This window comes from Festucalex cinctus, chromosome 19, assembly GCF_051991245.1.
Source record: "Festucalex cinctus isolate MCC-2025b chromosome 19, RoL_Fcin_1.0, whole genome shotgun sequence".
In the NCBI taxonomy this organism is placed as follows: domain Eukaryota; kingdom Metazoa; phylum Chordata; class Actinopteri; order Syngnathiformes; family Syngnathidae; genus Festucalex; species Festucalex cinctus.
In genome coordinates this window covers 3,576,351-3,602,043 of record NC_135429.1, presented here as the reverse complement: position 1 = coordinate 3,602,043, position 25,693 = coordinate 3,576,351, and the positions used below count along the sequence as shown (strand labels likewise).

Genomic DNA, 25,693 nt, shown 5'->3' with positions numbered 1-25,693 from the left:
CGAGTCCTGCTGCCAAAAGTTAAATTCAGTGAGCGACTGATTTAAAAAAAAAAAAAAAAACGTTTATAAATGATCATTTTAATGCAGTTTATTAATGCTGTGGATTCTAGTGTATTTATTAGTGTAGCTTTATACTGCCCCCCGGTGGCCAAGGCACACACTAGGGGTAGCACAAATCAAGTGTGAAATCATCCATCCATCCATCCATTTTCTTAACCGCTTATTCCTCACAAGGGTCGCAGGGGGTGCTGGAGCCTATTTCAGCTGGCTTTGGGCAGTTAGGGGGGGGGGTACACCCTTAACTGGTTGCCAGCCAATCAATCAATCAAATCAATGATGCGTAAACTGTTCAATTCTTTACATTCTGCTTAATGATGTTATGATTTCATTTTTTTTTAAAACAGTGCATTTTTTTGTTATTTAAAAACACATTTTACAATTGTTTTTGTGTGTGTTTTATTTAGGGGAAGGCTGGAACAGATGAATGGCATTCTGTTCATTTCAATTGGTAAATGTGAATTGAGATATTCCCACCACTGCCAATAGCGATCTAAACATTTCTCTGCATCGTTTGGCAGGTGTTTACTATACCTTCTTTTTCTTCTTCTTCTTGTCTTTATCTTTCTGTGGTGCAGCTGCAGATTGCTGCTGCTGCTGCTGCTGTGGCTCTTCGTCACCCTCTTCAGGTACAAGAGCGTACTGCAAACCGGGTGCAGAGAAGCAGTCTTTTGTAAAGTGGCCTAAAAATGCAAAAGCGACTTCAGTTAATAAGGTGAATTCAATAGGTATACTGTACTCCAAGTTTATTTTCATTTTGAGCACCTTTACAGCCACATTTAGTGCAGGTGGTGTTGAGCACGGCCTCCAACGTGATCCTGTTGCCCGTGTGGTCTTGGAACTGCCTGCGTCGCCTGGCGTCCTGCCTGCACACGCACGCTCATATTAAAGAACGCGCACGGAACGCATCATCAACAAAATACACATACTCTGCCATAACGTTGTTGGGGTCCAAGTCCCGGCCTGTTCCCTGATTTACAGCTTTCATGGAGAAGGACAGCTTGATCTTCTCGCCGTTTTTCTGACAAGCAGAAGATAGACACCCTTGAGTTGAGAACTTCATGCTTGACCGCAATGGGTTTGTCTGGTTCCAGGCCCCTTTCAAGGACAAAAGTAACCTGGACCAAGACTTCCGGCAATTTTACCATTTATTGTGAATGCATAAGTGTGCAATTACTTCTCTGCCAATGACTTTAATCCAGACTTTCTCTCCCACGTCGACAATTTCTGCAGCGCTCTCAACACGCGTGGCTGACATCTCGCTCACGTGTACCAGACCTGAATGTACATACAGTTTGTAAGCAACAACGACAAGGAAGAGACTGCATTTAGTCTCTACTTCTGGCTCTTGCATTGTTTTCATGACAGGAGGCAAGTCTGCAATTTGTAGAAAAGTGAAATATGAAATCCCACCTCTAGCTTGAAACCCTAACCCTTGATGAAGGCATACATCATAACCTATATTGACAGTTTCTAATTCATTCATCCAACTTCCCAGAAGTCTTAAATGCATCATGAGTCATTTCCACAAATCTGCACTTTTATTTTGGACTACCTCAATTTCTTTGGATAATGTATGCATTGCACTAAATCCATTAAAAGCATGTAGTCATCACTTCCCCTTGTGTCACTTACCTTCCTTCTTGTAGCCTGGCAGGCGGACAAAAGCGCCATAGGTCTGCACAGAGACCACTTCTCCCTTGGAAATGCTGTAGAGCGGCGGTAGGCCATCCAGTCCCGCGGGCTCCGGCTCACTGCCGGACATCTTGGGTCGTTCTTCCTTATATCAATAATATCGATTATCGTTTGAGAAAATTGTGTATAAGAATCCCCCCTCACGGCAAGATAACGTCAACACGATTCAAGCATCCACTTAAATTGAGAATAATCCGATTTAAATACAACTGAAAATAGCTTATATGTTTATAAAAAAAAAAATAACTGCATAAAGTCCATAAAGCACGACGATATAACTTAGACCGAAGTGCAAATTCAACGTAAAACACTCACGCTTATTTGCTATCTCTATCTTGTTTTAGCAAAAGCTAGCTCCGGTTTCACTTCCGGTGCAATGCAGTTTGACAACAAGCGGTGTAGCCAATCATCGGGCACTTGATTTCATTTTGCCCAGTGAGAAAACTGACAATGGGAAGGGGAAAAAAGGCCTTACTATAAATGGACGTTTTGAAGGGGAAAAAAACGCTTTACTATACATGATTTTTATTATTATTATTTTTTTAAATGCCTTACTATACATGGTTGTTTTGAAGGAGGGAAAAAAAACGCCTTACTATACATGGTCGTTTTTTTAAATTATTATTTTTTTAACTCTTTAAATCCCACGCATTTTCTGACAAAGTAACTCCAGAATCCCACCAGATCTCGCATATTTTCACCCATTTTCAATGCTTATTAGAATATTGTGTGCTATTGTTGTACCCTGAATTGTCTGAAAACGGGGAGAAATAATCACGACAGTGATTGTGGTGTTGCTTCCTCAGCAAACATTTACTCTGTCCAAAAATTTACAGAACATTCAAATAAACAGAAAATCCAGTCTCTTACGGACATCTGTGTAATTAAAGTATACAATTTTTTAACAGCATTTTCCTCTTAATTAACTAAAATATTTGTTCAATAATGCACTCACACATTTAGCTCAAAATGGAAAGACTCACGCGCAAACACGTACACACAATACGACTGCACAATATCACACACACGTTTACTCGACAAAACATAACTCAAGCAAATATATCCAATACTACACTCAGAACAATGTACTATAGTTAAAGGCTAACAACTTAAATTAACTTTCTAGTCCACAACATACCTGAAAACAGGGAGAAATAATCACGACAGTGATTGTGGTGTTGCTTCCTCAGCAAACATTTCCTGTGTGAGGAAGTTCTTCCGCTGTCGCCTGCTCGGTGTATGGAGACCTAAACAATCGATCTCAGATCGCTCGATCACAGACGGTGGCGGGATCCCTGAAACACCATCACCAGTGTACTAAACAAGAAAATATGAGAATAAATTAAGCTTTTTAAGCATTTTTAATGGTTGTATGTTCCACAATATTTACGTTTTTTGTTTTACTTTTTATCCATCTCAAAGCAATATTTACTCTTAATCTTAACAGATTTTCTTCATATTGCAATTATAAATTTGTCATCCTGTAATGTTTTAACATGTCACACTATGACTAGACATGGTGGGTGTTGTTTGAAAGATTGGGTTCTCCTCTTTCATTAGAAAAAAAAGTATGATTCTACCTTATTCTGTTCTTTAGTAATCATCATTTGAAAATGGCTCGATTTGACATAATTCAAGAATCTCGGGCAAAATAAGGAGAAATGAATTTTTTTTATTTTTTTAAATGCCATACTATACATGGTCGTTTGAAAAAGAAAAAAAAAAACGCCATACGGTATATATGTTCGTTTGAAAAAAATGAAAATTGTGTGGCACCTGTAGCACATCCAGATGAACAAAAACCTCTTGGATATGTGTACCCTAAAATAGACAGGAAGTGAGGTATGATCATTTAAATGTCCAATTTTGGCCCATTTTTGCACATTTACAGGGGTCATACTTTTGCCCGTTTCTCCTACACGGTTGATGCAATGAAGAATTATAATACATCCAATATGTACCATTATAATTTTTTTTTTTACTGTTTTGATATGTGTATTCAGGAAATAATAATGTTGCTAACAATAGGAATACTGTACTGTTATCAATGTAAATAAATATAACATTTCTGTTTAAATAAATAATTTATTAAATAAATACAATCCTATGTAAATGTTTCATATCAGTTTAACAAAAATAATTTTCTAACTTCGGTTTACATTGTTGAAATTGTTAAACCACACATCACTCAGGTATAAATAAATAAATACATAAATAGATTCAATAAATACATACAGTACAGTGCAGTTTCACAAATCATCTCAGGGTATATGCAACGTTGCATGAACAACACAGTTGTATACGTTTGACCAATTCAGTTTTGCAGTACAGCAGAAGGTACTGACTTGATAGTACACGGTACGTAATAGATTAAATCTCCTCATATTTCAGAGATCGTACTTTGCGGTTTTATACAAAATCACCTTACAGTAATGTTGCTACGCCTGCTATTCTTACGTAGCCTGTTTGAATCAATGTCTTCATATTGATCTCTGTCACGTCATGTTTTCACAAAGCAAACACGCCAAAGAACGTCTTCCCGGCCTCTTCCTCCAGATTTGGCAGCATTTTCTCCGTCACGGTCTTCAGTTTGTCTCCTTTATTCAGGTTAAACACAGCTCCCATGTACACGGCAGAGTACCAGCCGCCATCTTGGTCAGCGTCGCCGCTGGCCGTTTTTTGGCAGGCAGTCCGGACAGAGTGCAGGATGGTCCGGTACTCGTCGTTCCCAAACGAGCTGGACCAGCGTCTCACTCTGTGGGTCAGGTGGACCGTTGACGTCGCGGAGGCGTCGTCGTCGCTGTCGTCGCTGCGACAGCTGACCCGAAATGATACTTGACTGTAAACGAAGTAGAGGCCGTCTTTCGGGACCACAATCTCGTTGTTCTTGAGCTCCAGTCCCCCTTGAGAGTGGGACGGGTCCACCTGATTAATCCATTGCACCGAGTTGGCAATATTAGAATTGTACTGTCCTGAAGAAGAGAGATGATTTTCAATTAATGATAACACTTTTCACACTGCACTTAGCAACATGTACTGTAGTAGGTGTCACATGGCAGATGGACATTTGACCTCAAATTGAACTAGACATTGGGATTTTTTTGGGTCAGCATTTATTTTTAGTTTAGTATAAATGTACACACTGTTTACCCAAAAAAAAAAAAACGAAAAAGTAATTTAAATTGACTTAATTTCAACTCATTCATTCAGCCATTTTTACTGAAGCAACCCCCTTCGCTCCCGGCTGTTTTACTGGATTTTGATTAATTTTGCAAGGCCCACAGAATATTGTGTTCTATTGCTATTGTTCTATTGCATATTTGTATATTTTGAAAAGCTCTACAGTATATAAAATGAACTTATTAGTAGCAAATGTAATTTTTAGTATACGGTGCGGGCCACGAATGGCCCCCGGGCCATAGTTTGGACACCAATGATGTACATGCTCAAATTAAGAACCTTTTCAGTGTTCATGCAGTCATTGGACCGTAAACATGTCAATTATCATATACTGTATAAGCAGAAACACTGATTGGTTAGGTACGCTCAAAAACAATACCGCATAGTTTAACCGTATTTCTATAATTATTTGAGCCAAATGTTGGCTAACAGCCAAAGGTTTATTTCAAAGTAGTTCTTACCTGTTAAGTGAATGGCAGCTCTGACATTGGAGATTTGCCGCAGAGTGTGATGAATATCTGGAAAAGAAGATTTGATTCAGCGTTATTATTTCAGTTTTGCTTATGCTAATTGAGGGAATAGAAAAGTTGCGATTTCTCACCAAAACTGTCGTCATTTCGTCCCGGTTTCTGTCCAAAGGAAATAAAATCAGAGCGTTAAACCAGTGCAATTCAGGGGCCACTGTGATCCTTACAGACAAGACAATCGTGTGTGTCGTTCTCACCTTGGTGTGAACGTTGAAGACGAGAAAAGCAGCGGCGGCAATTGCAAGGAATAGCGTGCAACCCAAAAGGACCATGGTAAGCTTTGAACCATGTTTAGCAGCAGTTCTGGATGTCTTTGATTCCGTGTCCGCAGCAGCAAAAAGAGTCACTTTACAGTCACCTTCCATTGTTCCCTTTATCACTTCGATCGGTTTCTGAGTTTGTCTTCCTTCTGCGACTCACGTTTCTTGACTGCCAAATTGCACAGTGGAGCTCTTTATAAAACCGTGAGCTCCTCTGGGGGAAGTCCGATGATATCATTCATTGTGAGTGGAGAGAGAAGCAAAACTGAGGAAGATCTAAAACTTTAGACACGCCTACTCACTCGCACCCACAAGCTGTAAAATAAAATGGCAATGCACACTACACCTGAAGAAACACATTATACTCTAGGTAGATAAGTTCAATTTGTATTAGCACAAAAACAAACAAGTCTTACAAATGTCAACTCTTCACGTATATTGCGGTAAATTGGTCATATTAATGTGGTTCAAATAGATGGAAACTAGTTTGGGGTCAAACCACAAACACATCCTTGAATTGAACGTCACACATCCGCCAATGGTGTCATATCTGTTGTAGCAAATAGTAAACACAACAGTATTGCAAGGTCATTGTGTGCTTTTGTTGTATTGTGTCACTTCTCCTTTTCTGTAAATATAGACAAGAAATAGCTACTGGCCATGAAGTGATACATTTTCATTGCCTGCGGCCCCCTCGCATATATCATACACGAGGGCAATATGATGCAAAATAGGAAACTCAAAGTGGCCAAGTGTGAAATATATCTAAAATAATAAACAATAATATCATTCAAAATAATAATAAAATAAATAAAAAAGAAATGACATAAACTATTGCTTCCTCACACTGTGGTCCTTGAGCTACTTTGGAGTGAAGGTCTTTTCACACTGCACTTAGTAACCTGAAGCAATTAGCAACATGTAGGAAGTCGCAGCGCATTTGCCCTCAAATTGAAAAATGTTCGGTTTTAGAGCGGCATGTGTATCATTTTTTTTTGACCAATTCAAAACATTCCAACTTTAAACTGTTCAGCTTATCCACACCGATGCAAAAAAATCCCACTCACCAAAAATTCAACATTTTCACCATTAAAATACTGACAAAAAAAAAACAAAATGACTATTTTTTTCTTCTTTTTCTCCCCTAATTTCTACATTTTTAATTTTTGAATTGCAATTTTCTACATTGGGCAGCTGTTGAGCTTTTACCTACTGATGCAAAAAATTCCCATTTACCAAAAATTCAAACATTTTTTTACCATTAAAATACCCACACAAAAAAACATGTTCTACATTTTTTTCACTGATTCAAACCGTTCCAATTTTAGTGTTCCATTTCTAGTGGGGTATCCAAAATAACCCAAAGATTAGGCCCCCCGGCTCTCCTCCTATACCACCACCCCCCAATTTCTCCCGTTTGGGCAGCCATCTTGGTGAAAACATCAGGTACGCCGCATATTCTACACACAAAGTGAGCATATTCAGCAGTATCACTTTCATGATTCAGAGTGTTGAAGTCTTTAGTAGACAGCAACATATGTCATCAATGAGCAGTTTGGTTTTGTAAACCTAAGCCCGAATGTAATCTAGATGATAAGTGTCAAGCTTCCTCATAGGTGTTTTTTTTTTTTTTCTTCAGCATATAACAATCCACAGTCTGGAAAGTGGAACCTTCTACCGGTACTTCTTTGTTACAATTATAGCTATTCGCAATGCCCATTTCCCTTTTTACTCCGTGATCTAAAAATAAAATTGCAATAGGCTACGATTGAGGAATTTCTGAACGTAACATGGAACTCCCCGCTTGGCCCAAGCTCAAGTCTATTTGGTGCCAAACGATAACAGATGATTATCATTTGATGGCAAAAAAAATGTGAAGGGGATTCTACCCAGAAAGCTCCCTTTGCGCAGTGCTTACTTGCCTGCCACATATCATGGAAAGATTGAGACTATAAAATTGATGTGTGACAGAATGCCGGTGAGTATGATTGCTTGTGTTTCCTCTCAAAACAACATCCAAAATCAACAGTTGCTGTTTTGAGACCAGATTCTAGTGTGAATCAGCTGGTTACTCGGCTTCCATGGAAACGCATACTGTGTCACCATCATCGCGTGAACTGCGGTATAGGGAGTGTTTAAAGACTGTTGGAGTCTTTAAAGGAACACAAGACTTGTGAAAAACTAACTGTGAAATGGTTCATTTCAACTCTTCCCTGAAAAACTGTCAATTCATGTTGAGCGATGATGATTTTCTAGCACCTTTTATGAATATTTTTGCGTTAAGTACTGTAACGGCATTTCGGATCATCGTGACGCATGGCGTCCGTAAAATAGAACAGAATTATCGCATCCCACGGTGGACATCAAAGGTGGAATCGCGCCTTACAACAAAGAAGCACTTCTTCTTCTTCAAAAGCAGTACAGCCATGGAGATTTGTTTCCAACCGAAAGCCGGATAAAACTGGCACATCCAGCCGCCGGCGAGTCGAAGTGGACGGTAAACATCCAGCTGACGTGTACTCTGCTAGGCTAAGCTACATGTTAAGCACGCCTTAGCCCACATTAGGAGCGGTCCTCTCTGAAAAGTGAGTACGCAGTCACAACAGCTGATTTTCCAAGCCATCATAATCATTAAGTGTTGAATATAATCATATTTTTTGGAGGACAAAAAAAAAATAAAATAGTAGGTCCTCATGCACTTGAAACAAATTGTCAATGGTTCTCGTTTGTTCTTTGTAGGACTGGGTATCGATTCCAATATCCTCAATCAATTCAATTTTGAGAGTTCAGTCCGATTTGATTTCAATTTCAACTTCAATCCGATATTGATGAATTATGACACGTCAATTCTTCTTAAATGTCAAGGACATGATAAAAAAATTAAAAAAACTCCACAAATATTAAATTCCAAAGTAAAATTTGCGGAGGAAGTAACTGGTCAAATGATTTAGCTTATTAATGAAAGTCCCATGTGTTATAATCACTTATGTGTTACACAAACATTGATATCAGCAAGGATGAGATGAAAATATTACTATAATCCATAACATTTACATCTTATTTTACATGGGAGACCCTATTTTCTTAACCTAATGCAGCTCCTGGTGAGAAGCCAGGACGTTCGCTCTTCTTCTTCTATGATGCGCACTACAGTCTTGGTCTTGGAAGCTCCGGTGAGCAATGTCTGCCATCTAGCAGTGAACACTGTTATTACAACTTCTGCTCAACTATTGGAATCATTTTTATTTTCAAAAATCAATGATGTCGGTTGCCCATCCCTGGTAAAGTATCGACTCAACCATAGTATGCAAACTTGGTAACCTTAGCAAGTCTGTACATCAAATACAAGTCAAAAGCAATAACTGCATAACTTGTTGCACTTCTGAAGATGCTGCATAGGTAACTGGTAGGAGTTTTTAACTCACTAAAAGAAATGAATTGAATGACAGCCTTGATCATGATGACTGATATCGGCCAGGTGACAGTGTCACAAGACATCTCAGTGATTTCGTTAGAAGGGAGGGCCACTGTATGTAGAAAAATATTCCAGGAAAAAGTCCCTCCCTTTGCTCTACACATGAAAGTCAGGAAACAAATTGGAGCTAAATGCCTGTTTTTCTGTTTATTAATAGGATAACAAAATTTCACTTATATGAAAATGAACATGAAATGTTGAACAGCCTACTCCTCAGTCACTTTACTGTAAGACCTAATATTGTCCGTCATAATTCATCACTTTTAGCTTTAAGGGACGTAGACAACACTATCCATTATGTTTACAGTATTTTCCAGTGTTATATGAGACAAGGAATACCACATTTTTATACGCAAACACATTAAATGCTCCCTTTCAAACTCTCGTCAACACATTAAGCCTACTGGTTTTGTGGCCCATCAGCACACTTGCCACAGTAGAAAATAAACATGTATAAAAAAAGCTATTTTACATTTAACAGGAGGTACATTTATTTTGTGTGAGTAAACGAGCAACTCGGCAAGTGACGGCGACTTGGCAGCCATTGTGAAGCCCGACGAGCGACGCCGAAGGACCGAGCAAACCAGAATTAGCCGAAGCAGCTAGAGAGCGGCTAGCGGGAGTTAGTTGAAGCCATAATCTGGAGTGGCTAACAAGAGCGGCTAGCAGGAGGAGCTAGGAAAAAAATAAGCTAGTAAAAGCTTACGAGAGCAAAGCAGATGGTGAAAAGCGACGGGAGCCCAAATCACGGCAGTCAGTAACGACCACCTGCAGTGCACCACCGGGGCTAACTACATTAGCGAAGTTGTTTTTTGGGCATCTGTAGCAGGAAGATGGCGACGAAACATGGCAGGTCTACTAAGGTATGACTACAGCCATGTAATAGTAGTGATTACTAGACTTACAATTATATATATATAAAGAGTCAGTTTTTAAAATGAAGGAATTATTAGTTCACCACTAGAGGGCGCCAGGGATCACTGACTGTCCCTTTAAAACTTGTCTGTATCCACATATTAAGCATTTTTAACAATAGTTTTACCTTTTTTTTTTTAATGATTTTAAGCACCACAAATGTTCTGAAATAAAATGATCATGGCACAACTGAAGTGTAGATTTTAAACTTTAATTGAAGATAGTTCACCAAAATGTCAATTAGAGTTTAGGAATTCCTGCGATTTTATGCAGAATACTTCCATTTTCAGTGACTAAGTCCAAAGTGATGTAATCATAAATATACAGCAAACTTTTTTTTTTTCTTTTTTTTTGATGAAACAGTTTCTGTTCATTGCCTGCCTGAAGTTAGGAGTTCTTTGTCACCAAATTCTGAGTTCCCTTTTGGGCATGCTGTGTCACCCTTCAATACAGACCCCTTCGGTTGTTGCTTGTTACTGCAGTACTACTTTCACTTTTGGCTTTAGCAATAGAAAGTACCCTCTATTGGGTTCAGCTCAGGCCACTGATTTGTTTATAGTATTTTTTGTGACGTTTGACTTTTCAATGTGCCACAGCTTGAATGATTTGTTTGGCATGATTTTTATTGGTGGTGGCTGGTCTGTAGCATTCATTCTTTAAAATGTATCATATCATTATTCTGACGTATTATAAGTAACTTGTCATATTTACCATAGTTTTTTTTTTTTATTTCCATATTACGCTGTCAATTAAGACGACCCCGATCTGTGGTTTTCCTGTGCATCACAACAAAGTAGAGCACTGACGTCTCAGGCAGATGATTCAATTACAATAAAGTAGGTTGTCTAAAGATACGTGAAGCCAGAGAGATGCTGCTTCACAAATACTCAGATGGAAAGCCCTCACTATAGTGAGAAGTTTCCGTATCATGTGGTAAATCCCTGGCAAAAGTTTTTACTTACAAATGAACTCTTTCTTTCCTTTTTGACCGGCAATGATAAGAGAAAGTACTCTCCGGGAAAAAAAAACAAAAAAACAACAACAACAACAGAAGCACTGAACTTGGTGGCCTTGATCAAACACGGAAGTGAAAATGTAAAATATTCCAATCAAACAAGTTTGGAATTGTAGATTAAACAACACGTGAAATTCGAGATGATGCGATGGATTTGGAAAGAAGGGAACACCATCGTTACGCAATAGTGGCTGGAGAAGTTGTGATGACGCAACGCAGGATGAAGCCTTATTGTATTTTCTCATGCGTGGGCGAGACTAGTGAAAGATGTGGAAAGATGTGGAGGGGGAAGGTAAAATGAACACATTTGATAGATGGAATTTTTTTCAGACGTAGATGAAACTAGATTTTCATGTCTCATCTTTAAAGTAGGCCACGCTGGGATGTTGCCCATGCACGCTTGGCTCAAACGTCAGTCTTATTGCAACATAATTGAAAAGGTGTGTAAACACACATTTTATATAGGAATGACTTTGTTATACAGTAGCTGCAACTGTTGTGAAAACGCCAAATAAATAACGATGACTTGAGTTGTGAAAATTGTACAGTTCATAGGTCATTTTTATTTATATTCATTTATTTATGTATTGATGTATTTATTTATTTATGTATGTATTTATTAAATAAATAAATAAATACATTTGATTTATTTATCAGAATATTTATAGCACACTTTAAAACAACATCCGCTTTTTTTCTCAAGATGGAACCCAGGGGCAACAGGTACAATAAAGACAGCAGAGGCCCCAGAATTGAACCCTGTTATATAGCCCCCGGTTATATAGCCTATGTGAAGTGATATTGCACTTATTCATCCAACCACTTTTTTTTTTTTTTAACTTGTTTGCTCATTAGTAGGAAGGAATACAATAATAAAGACATCACATAACGTACCATCACCAACAGTCACAAGTCGACTACTGAGATCACCAAATTCAAGCAATGCAGCGTCATCACCTGCAACCAATGATGGCCAAGCAGTGCGTATCATCACAAATCATATTGCAAATTTCAAATTATGTATTGTGGGAATGCATAAATTTAAGTTAGCATACTAAGCTAATGCTAAGCTAATCCTTAGCTAATGCTAATAGTTAGCAGATAATTCTAATGCTAATTTAGCATTCTAAGTTAGCAGTACTACTACTATTCCTATTAATTACTAGTTCTGTAATTACTTTGTAATTTTAACAATTTATCCTTCAATGTCCTTCATGGGCATTCAACTTCACTATCACCTATGGCACAAGTACAATAATGTGTTAGACAAGAAAACATTTTCATTCACAAGACAAAAACACATTTAACGACATTACTTCTAAACCACCTCAAGGTATTTGAGGCATGTGAGGTGCTACCCACATTCTCCCCAAGCATAAATATATTGCATCCTGCATTTACACAAATTATGCATGCAAAACATACCTCTAAACTGCTCAAGGGGAGGGCCATGACCTTTAACAACACCTTCATCATCCCCACGAGTAAATGAATAAACAAAGGCATTAATTAAACATTTGGTGTCGACATGCGTCCTATTGATTAGGAATATAAAATGGTTATCAAATCGTATTATGATAATAGTGGCGTATCATGTACTGCTGCAGTCTGTGGTTTAAATTCATACACTTGTTTGCAGCACCACCATGTATATAACAATATAGCCTACATTTATTTCACAATGTTCTTTATTTACCAGTACAGATGGATTGTTTTAGCTTGTTAAAGTAGGAGAATGTCAAAGTTGTCCTTTGATTTTTCTTTGTGCCATTGGAAGGAACATTTTGGACAGATATGGGGGGAGTGTACCTATGTATAGATGGGCATATATCTGGGTGTGTGCAATATGTCCAATTATAAGTGCATATCATGGAAATTTGATTCGGTTTTCATTCAGAAAATACGTTTGCGCCTTATTCCACAAGAACAAATTGTTTATTTTCTGAACATGCCAAAGTAACGCGCAGTCCATCTATTTTCTCAACCACCTCTCAATTATTAACGTGATTTTCTCCTATACATGTTAAAATATTTGTCTTCAATTTGTCTTTTAAATGAAATGAAGCCGGCTGGGAGAGACTCCAGCGCGCGGCCCGCGACCCTTGTGAGGAATGCGGTTAAGAAAATGGATGGATGGATGGATGAAAGAAAGAAGAAAAGGTTTGGTTCTTCCTTGTGACGTCTTTACCGTAATACAGACACAAATCAAAAGAATAAAGGTTTTCAAAATTTGACTTCAATGATTTACGATGCAATTATTCCAACACTGGTTTATAACGTCACGTAAGCAGCCGAAAATCTTTATTCAAACAAATTGAGAGAGAGAGAGAGAGAGAGAGAGAGAGAGAGAGAGAGAGAGAGAGAGAGAGAGAGAGAGAGAGAGAGAGAGAGAGAGAGAGAGAGAGAGAGAGAGAGAGAGAGAGAGAGAGAATTGCGCAAGACTGAAAGACTCCAGGTTTTGTTTTTATGGGAATTACGGTACATGCGTCGCTCTTGACTCAGTACACAATGGAGGCGCCTTGACATTTAAAAAATAAACAGTCTTTATCGTTGACCGAGACAGCTGTGTCCTTTACAGAGAACACGCGTTTTCTGAAGATTTTCTTTCTTCCTGATTTATGACAACAAAGTAGCTTTTTTTTTTCTTTTCTGTTTTTGCTAGCGAAGCATCTGCTAGGTTGCCGGTAGCTTTGTTAGCTAGGCAGCTCGCTAACAAGGAGGCACCCGCTTGAGCAGTACGAGCACTGCTGCAACTTGAATTGGATGTACTACAAGACATCATCCAAAGAAAGAAAGGAAACATTATGGAGTTCCCTTTTAATGTTAACCACTTATTTTCGGAGAGGTTCTCCATTTTGGACAAGACCCTTGTTGCGGGTCACGTGTCTTCGAGAAGGTAAAGCTACTGTTTCCATCTCCCACCCTCGAGTTGTTAGTGACCATAGTTGCAATGAAAACATTGCATAAGTTGCAATGAAAACACAGTTAGAATCTCTGTCTTGTTTAAACCAAACCACTCATTTAGAGCGTGCTTTTCCGTCAGTAAATGTATCCACTGTTTATTGTGTCCTTGCAATTCTGGTGATGTGTGTTTTGTTGTATAAAAATATATATATATATATTTAAGAATTTGGAATTTCTGTTGCCACAGTCAAACGTACATTAACAGACTGGCAGAATTAGCACTGTCAACTGATTTACAACCACCTAGTGTTCTATATTTAGATTTATAAACACTAATCTGCAATGAATAGTTTGTTGTTTGTGTGTGTGTTTTTTTTTAATCATAGAGCAAATGATGACCAATCACGGCTCACCTGTTGCCTGATTCTGCGCTGTGATTGGTTGTTACCTGAGCCCTGACCAACTGTGATGTAATTTTCAGTCGAAAGCGAGTGGGAAAATGACTGACCCCCGAAATAGATTAAAAAAATAAATAAATAAAAGAGCTTTGCTATGCTGGACAAACACAATACTACGTAATCAGAATGCCCTGTTTAAACTAATGGGAGCACATACAAGTTATTCAAAAATATATTTTGGGTTGAATTTCACTTTTTTTTTTTTGTTTATTTATTTATTTTTTATCTTTAGATAGTTTCTTTTTAAATCTTCATATCAGATTTTACCCCCAAAATGTTTGTCCATTTAAGAACTTTAGACATTCCTCTGTATACAGTGTATGAAGTCAATTTGTGCTTTATAGATAAAACCGAAATAAAATATTTTAATATTAATGAGGATGACTCATGCCTCCACTTACTGATGCATAATGTACCATATTGTATTGTGTGTCCTTTGCAGGCCAGATTTACAATCCCATATAGCCACTGTTATTGATGAACTGGGGAAAGCCTCTGCAAAGGTGAGTCTCATCATTATGTCAGGGGTCTACAATGTATAGATAGTTGACAAATTCAATTTCTCATTCTACCATAGATTTGTGCCATAAAACCATTTCAGTCACCGACATTTATCCATGGTACAAACAATGAGTATGTGCACTCTGTCTACAGGCTCAAAAACTCACCAAACCTATCACAAGTGCGACCAGGTTGCAGTCTCAGCATCATCAACTCTACTTGATGAAGGATGGAGAAAGCAAAGGGTATATCATATGCTCATTTTTCAGCTCTCAACTTCTTTGCACTCGTGTTTTTGACTGTTTGTCTCTGGGCTTTCTGTAGTCAGGCACTGTAATATTCCCTGTGAATTGGTCAACCAGAGAGGTGCAACAGAACCAATTATTTATTCTCGCCATAGCAAGATATTGCCGTGTCAATGGTGCGCGTTCATGGCTTTATAATAAAATGCGTGGCAACGTTGTCACATCGCCCCAATTCAGAACATTGACAATGTATTCAGAGAACAGTTTCCCTAGCTCATCCCTTAACCTCTCTCTTTCTTACTGACAGAGGGTGTGGCACAATTGTGGGATTTCTCAAGGTTGGCTACAAGAAGTTATTTCTGCTAGTGAGTCTCTTTATTATTTTTGCTATTTCTTCCATCGAATTTACATTAACGTGAAGGTTTTCTTCTTCTTTTTTTTTTTTTCACTGTCTAACTCCCCCCGACATGTTCTATCCATAGGACCAGCAAGGTTTGCACGTAGAGGCGGAGCCACTTTGTGTTTTGGATTTCTTCATAGCAGAGAATTTGCAGAGACACGGATACGGATTGGAGCTATTTAATTTCATGTTGCAGGTGAGGCAATACTCTGTGGTGGGGAAATCACAGTCACTTCCAAACTTTAGTATTATTATATGATTTTTGTAAGGAACTTGTATATATGTGTTTGTTTACATAAATATGTTCTGTCAAGATGAGTCAGTCATTGTTTTATGGATAAATAATTGTCTCGATTATGAGTGAACACTAACTTGAGGCAATTTTGTTCAAATTTTTGACTTTTTTTTTCTCAATGAATAAAGTCCATCCATCCATTTTCTTGACCGCTTATTCCTCACAAGGGTCGCGGGGGGTGCTGGAGCCTATCTCAGCTGGCTCTGGGCAGTAGGCGGGGGACACCCTGGACTGGTTGCCAGCCAATCGCAGGGCACACAGAGACGAACAACCATCCACACTCACAAGCACACCTAGGGACAATTCGGAGCGCCCAATTAACCTGCCACGCATGTCTTTGGAATGTGGGAGGAGACCGGAGTACCCGGAGAAGACCCACGCAGGCACGGGGAGAACATGCAAACTCCACCCAGGAAGGCCGGAGCCTGGACTCGAACCGGAGTCCTCAGAACTGGGAGGCGGACGTGCTAACCACTCGCCAACGAATAAAGTCATGTCACAAAATATATATGTCAATAATATAAGTGGCACTTCTGTTTTTCTTCAAAGCACAAGAATATAGACCCAGTGCTGATGGCATATGACAGGCCCTCTCCAAAATTGTTGTCTTTCCTGGCCAAGCATTACTGCCTGACACAAAGTGTTCCTCAGGTACAGTCAGCATTTTGATGTGTATATAACTTAGCAACTTTTCACTATTACAAATTCACTTCATCACAGATTTTTATTTTATTTTTTTATCTATCATATTATTCATTCTTTGGTGAAAAACTTGCCGTTTCACTGTTTGTGTATTTACTGAAATGCCATAAAGATGGCACAAGATGGCGCCGAAGCCCCATCTAATAGAAAAGTAAGCTTACTTTTGTATTTGATTTACAAAAAAAGTAGGGTCACAAGAGATTTGCAAAATTGATATATGTACATTCACACTGTAGGTGTAATTTCTAAATCGTTTTGTGTGACGTTTTATCTGCCATTTTAGTCATTTTGGCTTCTTTTTCTCGTAGGTCAATAACTTTGTTGTATTTGATGGCTTCTTCCACAACAAATCAGGTAGGTTTTTTTTTGTTTTTTGTTTTTAATTGACGCATGTTTCAGTTTCTTAGATTAATTTCTCCGTCAGTCTTTTTCTGCTCAGTGTTGTTGCAAGATTAATTTCTACTTTTGAGCGGTCTGACGAATTAAATGCACTTTTCAAACTGCTGCTCTAACTCAGAATATATCAATACAGGTATATTGTGTTTGGGAGGTAAATTTCACCACATTTTATGAAGAAAAAAAATACATTTGACATTCACATTGTTCAGTGTCTTACTTAAACACATCAGAGAATATTCAGCACAAACGTATTCCTTATAAATGCCTCATCAACCTCCCACCAACACTGCATGTCACGTGCAATTAAACCAAAAAAAATAATCTAGAATGTAATGTGGCTGTGGGATATTCTTCTATTGGAAATTATCGTGCATCAGGTTATTCTATAACTCTTACATGTGCAACAGTGCTTGATTTATTAGAATTTTCAAACCCCGATTCCAAAAAAGTTGGAACATTGTGTAAAATGTAAATGAAAACTACACACAATTATTTGCATTAGATTTTCTTCCTACTTGGGAAAAATCCGGTAAAGTCTATCAAGTCTAAATCAACCTCATGTTTGGCGCATTTGTGTTCACATGATGTTCATATCCATATTTTGCATGATACCATTTAAAATAGAACTTGTTTTGTCATCACAGCATATCCTTTATTTTCTATGTATATGTACAAGATGACAACAACAAAAAAACACTCTCATTTTCAAAATGAGACAAGCATGAAAAAAGCTATTCGAGCTAATCTACTTTTATTCCAGTTCCAAATTTTTTGTTTTCCATCAAATTCTCCCAGGCTCGGCTTCGTGTCCTCTGACGGATCAGGGGATGTACGGCTTTTTGTAAGGACTTTTCTATTCTCTTTCTTTTCTCTTACATCCCCAGTGTCTTGACCCATGCCACTCGTTGCTTTTTCCATTGCACCTCTTTTCCCTTCTCCACCCTCTTTGCCATGTGTGTTAGCTTTTGAAAGCATAACTGCTATTACTTCAGGTCATATGATGCCGTAATATATTGGTGACACTGCCCCTGCAGTTCCGATAGTATTCAGGAAAATCTTAAGCCTTTAGACCAGTGCTAAACTATGTGATAGACAGTTTAATGTCTGGTTATTTACTGGCCTTTAGTTTTAGTTTTATATTTATTTTTTAAACGCTGTGTGACAAGAGTGCGACTTGGATTGCTGATCAACTGTTCTGTTCAACTCCAATGTGTATTATCATTTTTTGTTTTTCAAAACTTAAAATGCTCTTTCTTGATGACAAACATTAAAATCTGTTGTAAGGTGGGGTTCAACTACTAGATACATTTTTTTTTTTTTTTTTTGTCAGACTAGCTTAGGTGAAGTCAAATGTTATTTTGTAATGTAATACTCGAGGTTCTAAATGTGTTCTCTTCCACAGTGGCCCAGTTGAGAACGGTTCCCCTAAAAAAGCCAGACAGCGAGATCAAACCCTATTCCATAATGGAGAGAGAAGGTATGCCGCTATTTCCATTTCATGACAACAAAATTGTGGATATAGGTATTCAAATTGTCAATCGATTGCTTCAGTTTGTTTCATATGCTTTGAATCGGTAATTGTGGTACAAATAGTCTTCATTTTAGGCCAGTGCTTCTTAACCGGGATTCGATTGAACCCGAGGGGTTTGTTGAGTCAATCTCGGGTTCATCAGAGGTCAAAAGACATACCCAACTCAAATGGTTCATGATTGGCCAGCATTGGAAACAGGTGATCACGTTACATTTCTTGACCAATCTGTGCTGCAGGCAATTTTGTGCACCCAGTATTCGACTTTTGGCTGTTGTGATGGTATGTCGTGCGATTTCTTAATTATTGTAAATTTGTAATCCCTTCCTACTAATTATGTCGAGTAAAAAAATTTAAGTGGTTAGATGAATATCTGCAATATGAGTTTACATGTATAACGGAACGTATGATGTTCCACAGGGTTCAATTCTGGGGCCACTTCTGTTTTCATTATATCTGCTGCCCCTGCACCTGTCCAGTTTAATTAAGAAAACAGTGGTGGCTGGTTTAAAAGTGCTTTATAAATAGTTGAGGTGAATGATGGGAGTCAGCATCCTAACTGCATGATTTAACAAGTAGCTGTCTAGCTGAAGGAGCACTTCTTGAACTCATTTGCTCCCAATAACGTATAAATACGTTTTTTTAAATGTTTTAAGTGTCCCAAAGACGTATTTATACGTTTTTGTTTTTGTTTTTTTTATGCTAGAGCATACAGAAGGCTTTGATGCAGCCTCTCAACTGCAAAGAACGGTTGCAGAAATGGTAGTTATTACACAAACGGCCCGCAGGTGGCAGCAGAGCAAAGGAGATCAATCAGGGCCATCTAGAAAAAAACCTCAATGACTTACAATTTTAAATAGATTTGTGAAAACTGGTGAAACTTAGCTCTCTTCTAATGCTAATTGCTGCAAAACGGAAACAGATAGAAACATACTTTTTTTTCCTGATGAAAGAAGAGACTTTAATCTTTCTTTTGGTAGGTTCCATGCTTTTATAGCAATTGAACACAATATTCTGTGGGCCTTGCAAAATCAGTCAAAATCCAGTAAAACAGCCGGGAGCGAACAGGATTGCTTCTGTGAAAATGGCTGGGAGTGAAAGAGTTAAGCTGCATGAAGATGGGAACACAACACTTTCTGAATTCAAGGTAAAGAGAGCCAGATTTGATAAAAAGGCTACTCTCCCTTTTCATTTAAAGCTTATTGATGAGGACATTACTAGAAATCAGTATTTATTTTGGAGGTTTGGTTGTCACCAGAAATAGAGGCCATGCCACGCTAGTAATGTGAATGTTTTGTAGGTTAAAATCCTAATTTCTTCAACAGCGGTGCGTCAGGAGCGGAGGAGTCTTCCCTGGCCGTTTGGCCGTCCCCACTCTCCCCAGCGGTTGGCATCCTCCCAGTACTCCCTCAGTGTGGGATCCTCCCCCACCAGGGCATCCCCTCAGGCCGCCATCATGTCTGCACCCGGGGTACACCGGGAGCAGAGCCCAAACTTTCCTCTCATCGAACGAGCCCGGGAAAGACGCACCAGGTAAACACGCAAACTTCTGCCGGAATGGGTTGCTTGCTTGTACACCGGTCAGCATTGAAAGTGCTCCTGGCCACTCAAGTGGAAATGCAATCAGGTCTGGCTACAACTTGTACTATAGCAGCTGTGTAATAACCTAAGACCACCAACCATCAGCCTAAGATCATTTTAAAAAATAATAAACATTCTCAAATCTATCTGGGAAAAAGACAAAAAACAAAACAAAACTATGGACTAAGCCAGTTACTTCATAAATGTAGTAAGTGAAATTGGAATTGAGAGAGGATATATATATATATATATATATTCTTTTTACAATATTGTGACTTTTTTTTTTATCGTCAACCTCCCCACAGTATCGTGATGTTTGGATATCGTTACATCCCTAGTAGCTACAGCTGACTTGGAATCTGTAAGACCTGAGAAAGATCTGCTTGCGTGGTCTCGCAACATGTTCAAATCTAGCCTAGCAGCAATTCTCGTAGTTCTCAGATACTGAAAATGTAATTTATCGCTGTGGTGCAGTTAAGGGAGAGTTGGCAGAGTTATTTACACAAAGTTTACAATGTGAGTCAGGAAAAAAAATACCGGAGATATTTTTATTTAAAAAAATAAGCCACACTTTGTAGTGTCATATAGTGAAGATGCAAATGATTTTCTACCAGTTGAGAGTTTTAAAACCATTACATATACATAAATAATTTAGTAACTTCAAGAATAAGAAACCCGATTAACCTTAATTTAACAATAAAAAAAACATTCAACAAAAAGAATATGGCATTTTTATCATTGTTTAGTTCAGTTTCCCAGATAATAATGGTTGAAATGTGATAAACCCACTCGCAAGTGGCGTTATTAAATGATGAATATTCTTGCCTTCCATCACTTTTAATCGCAGCTGCATTGGTACAGTGGTAACATTACACTGAACATTGACAAAGGGATGTTGTATTGCACAAACAGCCTCGTCTACGTACGCTCAACTATTGCTTCTTTCTGTCTCTCTTCCTTCATTTTTTTTTCCACTCATTACTCCACCCGATTTTTCTTCCAAACCCCCTTTTTTTTTTCTTTTTTTTTTTATTAATTCACTCACTGCCTCATTTTCCCCCAACGGTCATCATATGCTTACAATTGAATAGTTCCCTTAATAGATCTCAACTGGGTTTCCATTGACTACCTTCCGACTTGCGCCATTTTGCCAGTCTTAAAGGAAAAGTCCGAGTTAAATAAAATAGCCGTGGTTCAGTGTGGAGAAGGACCACTTGCTGGGGTTTGAAGAATAACACTGTGATGGAAAGCTCACTTTTTTTCCTTGTACAAGAAGCTTATCGTTATCAGGTTAACAGAAAGAAATATGGTTGATCTGATTTTGCCTTTTTCATTTTTGAATGCATTAAACTTCCTCATCTGCCAAACGATATACAGTGTTTCAATATTTGGCGCGACACGACTTACAACCAAACAGTGGTTGCTTGAAAGCTTTCTTGCCGTTTTTATTCGGTGTCCATCTCATTTCCTTCCATTTTATTTAATTGTGACATCCTGTTTGTATGCCCAGCCTTGGTTCTGTTTTATATTTATTATTGTATGCTGTGTTTTTGCTCATCTTGCCTTTCTTTTTTGTTGTTTCTCTTTTTACTGCCACTGTCATTTGACTGCCACTTTCATCTACCCACTTCATTCCTTCCCCCTACCTTTTCGCCCTATCCTCTCTATATTGTTTTCTTTCGCCTCCCATGCGTCGCTGTTGCCTTTCTCAACTAGCCAACAGGGTCAAGTTGCCCGAGACGGCCTGTACAGTCGCTACATGGACATCAAATCTTTGGGAATGCTGGAAAGACCTCTGCAAGGTAAAGTTCACTGAAGACATAACACTACTGAAACAATGTTTTTGTTTTGTTTTTTTAATCTGAATGCCCTCAAATTAAATCTGGAAGTCTGCATTAAAGATCATTTTGTTAATTTAATTTCTAATCCATCGCGGCAGCGTTCAGTGCCAAAAAGATGAGAATTGCGTCGACGTGTCAAAATGTATGCACCTGACTGGAGCGTGTAGGTCAGGGGTGGCGAGATCCGGTCCTCGAGGGCCGCAGTCCTACAGGTTTTGGATATTTCCCTTCTTCAACACAGCTGATTCATGATCAGCTCATCAGCAAGCTCTGCAGAAGCCTGATAACGAGCCTGTTAATTGGAATCAGCTGCACTACGAGTAGGGAAATCTATAAAACCTGCAGGACTCCGGCCCTCGAGGACCGCAGTTTGCCACCCCTGGTGTAGGTACTGTGCAGTGAGAAATCTCTCTGCCACCTCCTCATGTACCTGTACTTGTACCTTCAGATCTGAGATCAGCGGAAGACCACATAACGGGACGTACAGCAACACAGAGGTTGGCGAGTATGCCAATACTGCAAAGCAGGTACAGTATTTACACTTTTGCCTGTAGCACAGTCAAGAAACACTTCACACGTGAGCATGAGATTAAAGCATATGGAAAAGTGGTCATAATAAACACATCAACCAACCTGTCAAAATAAATAGATAAAACATTCAAGGGCCAATAGGATATCTTAGATCGGCATGCAGTGAACATGTCACATACCAGTGAATGTCGTGCATGAGCAAGACACAAGAAGCTGCATCCAAAATCCTATATTAGCTTTGGAATTAACGGTATCGGCATGTTACTTGTGAGCAGTCACCGATACCAATACCACTGTTTTAATGCAGTATCGGCGCCTCTGCCGATACCAGTATCGGAACAACACTACTTTTTTTGTTAGTATGAGCTATTTTTTATTTTTTTTTATTTTTTTTTTACAATATTGTGACCTTTTTTAAATATCGCCAACCTCCCTACAATATCGTGATAATTATCGTATCATGAGCTTCATATCGTGATGGGATCGTATCGTGACTTTTGGATATTGTTACATCCCGAGTTATATCACTATATTGTCTACAATTTCATACAGATTCCCGACATTTGAATAGAGTTGTGAAGAGTTTGACTCATAAAGATGAAACCATATGGAAATATAGGTTGCTTATAGAGACCTCAATCATCACAGTTTTGGCATGCACGAGAAGGTGAAAAAAAAACTGATTTCTTAATACAGCAGTAATGAGAATAGCCAAAATGTAAAGAAGCGTTTCATCTGCCTCACAAAAATTGTAATCACATTTTTTGTAAAACATTTTCTTTACAAAATTTTTGTATAGCTAAATAGTCCAAATATTAGAAACAGCTCTCATCTAATCTTTTAACTCTTTTTCATCTTCTTCCTACCAATAATGTTACCCTGTCACATTCCTTCACCCCAGGCTGCTATCACCTCTTTCTGCAACCAAGGACAATGTCTATCGCGGGCCGACATCCCTCAGCAACGGAAAGCCACGCCTAGAAACAGATGCTAAAGTGGGCTGTGTGAAAAACGAACTCCGATCTCCCAATGGTCCTGGGTTCACGGCGAGAGTCCTGTTGGGAAGTCAGAGACATTTATTGGGGAAAGAGCGAGACGGAAGCAGGATTGGCTGCTCTGCCCAGTACGTGAAGCAGATGCTGTTAACCAGGGGCACGTGTCCGTGGTGATGGCTGGCTGTGTCCAAATTTAGCGTCAGTGCTGAAGAATCCATATTGGAAGCCACAAAGCACTGTTCAGAAAGCCGTCCATTATGATTTCTTTGCCAAATAATAACACATTCAAATTGTGGTCAGAAATGAGCTCCAATTGCTCAAGGCCACGAAAAGTCATTTTTCCCATACAATTAAAGACGCGTGTGCTAGTTTTCAGTTCCTCTCTGCAGAGTGCAAACAGATGGTGAGAAAAGAAAAGACAGACAGAGAGCGGGGTGTGCGTCAGTGCTGTATTGAGTCATGCGTTCAGGAAAATGTTGTGCAATAATTGAAGCATTTGCAGCGCGCTCACAACAGCGCCGTTTTCCAAAGTTTCTTGGGAGCTTGTTGGGTATACAAAACGGTTGCATACATATCATGTTCACTCTCAAAATACAGAAATGGGAAAAGTACTGACTTTCTCTATCAGTAAAAATACAATTACTTGTCGGGATGTAACGAGAAGGGCAAGATCGTGATATCATGATGTTAGAACTGCCACAATATCGTCGTCGTCATGTTCACAATATTTAAAAGGAACACATCTGTTCAAAAAGTCAGGTTGATTTCCATTTGTGCAGTTCTAGCACGCTCTAGTGGCTACTTTATTAGTGCAATTTAATTTTCATGAGGGATGTTTTGGCCTATGTTTAAAATCTATGCTAATTGTCAGATGAAGGGGAATCTAATTTGCTTGTGAAGCAATCAATGTGTGCTTGCATTCGTAAGTTCCTCAATATTGTTATTAGAGATTGTAGGTGGTTTATATGCATTGCTGTTATGTACAAAATCACAATGTTGTGCTTTTTCTTTTAGTATGAGCTTCTTTTTTTTTTTTTTACAATTTTGTGATCTTTTTTAAAATTTTGTGATCTTTTTTAAATATCGCCAACCCCACCACAATATTGTGATAATTATATCGTCACCTTCATATTGTTATATCGTATCATGATGTTTGGATATTGTTACATCCCTAATTACTTGTGTAAAAAAATAAAATAAAATTAAAAAAAAAAAACTTTTCTAAAAGTACTCACTAAAAATAATTACAGTCTGGTACTCAAGTAAAAGTACAGAAAAAGAAGTCAAATAGTAAGCAAACTTTTTTTTTCCCCTCTTCCAGGTATAATGGCTAAGGTGTCATATAGTTTTCACTTTGAGTGTGTAAACTGTGTGCTTTAAAATATTATTTACTTACTTTATTGCAAATAAGCAGCAGGAGATAGCCCGATTGTGACGTCGAGTTTGTTTGTTTTAGTTACTTTAGAAGGCACACTGAGACCTTCAACCAGTGCTGCTCATTTATTGGCGCAGCTGCGTTTCTCCGAGTCTCTGCACAGGGTGTGTGCACCAGTTTGGAACATAAAACACATTCTGCTATTTCAAAGTTCAGACCATAAATATTTCAAACATTTTCCACTTTCCGCTCTGAACTGTGTCAAGTCAGTCGTTGGTTACACATGTCAAGCATGTGGAACTGCTGCTTATCAAATGCCGTCATAATAGAATGACAGGACGGACGGACGCATTTTAATAGTTAAATACGTACCCAAGTCTTCTGCTTTAAATGACAGTCTGCCTATTTCCATCCGTCCGTCCAGCTAATGACAGTCATAAAACACACACCAGTTTAAGAGCTCATCTTTGCATGAACACCAATCTTGTATTTTACACTGTTTACTTGTGTTTTTTAGAACAATAAAATGTTAAATGCAAGTACTTGTCCTGTGAAAGTTTTAAATACAAACGCACTACTCTGTATTTACTTTAATCGGCGGTTTTCCTTTGGCAATGTTCCAGGCGAGTCTCCAGCGTTCTGCACAGATGTCGCAGATCATGTAAACAAATGCCTGGAACTGTTAACTGACTTGACATGGGAGAAACGTGGAATTTGGCACTGTTTTTTTTGTTTTTTTGTGAGACAATTCACTGTCCAGCAAATATCGACAAGGCATACAACAACAAAAAATCCCTGAGGCACCCATCCACTG

The 25,693-nt window shown here is 38.5% G+C and overlaps 3 protein-coding genes across 6 annotated transcripts in view; 1 reads left to right on the top strand and 2 right to left on the bottom strand.

Moving 5' to 3' along the window:
- Nucleotides 1-25,693, bottom strand: part of zcchc17 (zinc finger, CCHC domain containing 17) — a 34,368-nt gene that overhangs the window by 4,034 nt on the left and 4,641 nt on the right. For 2 of the 3 annotated variants that reach the window (XM_077507873.1, XM_077507872.1), the window contains exons 2-7: nucleotides 2,891-3,069; nucleotides 1,693-1,837; nucleotides 1,235-1,335; nucleotides 987-1,078; nucleotides 823-923; nucleotides 592-740 (exon numbers count right to left, since the gene is read on the bottom strand). In XM_077507873.1, the coding sequence (XP_077363999.1) occupies nucleotides 592-740; nucleotides 823-923; nucleotides 987-1,078; nucleotides 1,235-1,335; nucleotides 1,693-1,822 (573 nt within the window). In that variant the 5' untranslated portion in view covers nucleotides 1,823-1,837; nucleotides 2,891-3,069. The remainder of the gene's footprint in view (nucleotides 1-591; nucleotides 741-822; nucleotides 924-986; nucleotides 1,079-1,234; nucleotides 1,336-1,692; nucleotides 1,838-2,890; nucleotides 3,070-25,693) is intronic. The other variant, XM_077507874.1, reaches the window with a different exon arrangement.
- tnfa (tumor necrosis factor a (TNF superfamily, member 2)) lies at nucleotides 3,732-7,068 on the bottom strand. Its single transcript, XM_077507875.1, has 4 exons — nucleotides 5,657-7,068; nucleotides 5,534-5,561; nucleotides 5,394-5,450; nucleotides 3,732-4,724 (listed from the first exon to the last, which is right to left on the bottom strand). Exons 1-4 carry the CDS (start codon nucleotides 5,822-5,824, stop codon nucleotides 4,261-4,263), a joined length of 717 nt encoding a protein of 238 aa, XP_077364001.1. The 5' UTR covers nucleotides 5,825-7,068; the 3' UTR covers nucleotides 3,732-4,260.
- Nucleotides 13,539-25,418, top strand: atat1 (alpha tubulin acetyltransferase 1). Of its 2 annotated transcripts, XM_077507593.1 has the most exons (13): nucleotides 13,539-14,020; nucleotides 14,929-14,989; nucleotides 15,141-15,232; nucleotides 15,540-15,597; nucleotides 15,715-15,828; nucleotides 16,477-16,578; nucleotides 16,938-16,983; nucleotides 17,824-17,869; nucleotides 18,431-18,505; nucleotides 19,882-20,089; nucleotides 21,854-21,939; nucleotides 22,427-22,505; nucleotides 23,411-23,649. In XM_077507593.1, exons 1-13 carry the CDS (start codon nucleotides 13,929-13,931, stop codon nucleotides 23,501-23,503), a joined length of 1,152 nt encoding a protein of 383 aa, XP_077363719.1. In that variant the 5' UTR covers nucleotides 13,539-13,928; the 3' UTR covers nucleotides 23,504-23,649. The 2 variants fall into 2 exon arrangements, with proteins under 2 accessions (XP_077363719.1, XP_077363718.1); XM_077507592.1 differs by lacking the exon at nucleotides 17,824-17,869 and having other exon boundaries at nucleotides 23,411-25,418.

Coding starts and splice junctions, on each gene's coding strand:
- tnfa (XM_077507875.1), bottom strand. CDS start 5,824: ATGGAAGGTGACTGTAAAGTGACTCTTTTTGCTGCTGCGGACACGGAA. Junction 5,451..5,533: donor ACGAAATGACGACAGTTTTG/GTGAGAAATCGC, acceptor CTTCTTTTCCAG/ATATTCATCACACTCTGCGG. Junction 4,725..5,393: donor AGCTGCCATTCACTTAACAG/GTAAGAACTACT, acceptor TCTCTTCTTCAG/GACAGTACAATTCTAATATT.
- atat1 (XM_077507592.1), top strand. CDS start 13,929: ATGGAGTTCCCTTTTAATGTTAACCACTTATTTTCGGAGAGGTTCTCC. Junction 15,598..15,714: donor ACAAGAAGTTATTTCTGCTA/GTGAGTCTCTTT, acceptor TTCTATCCATAG/GACCAGCAAGGTTTGCACGT. Junction 18,506..19,881: donor TTCCATAATGGAGAGAGAAG/GTATGCCGCTAT, acceptor TTTCTTCAACAG/CGGTGCGTCAGGAGCGGAGG.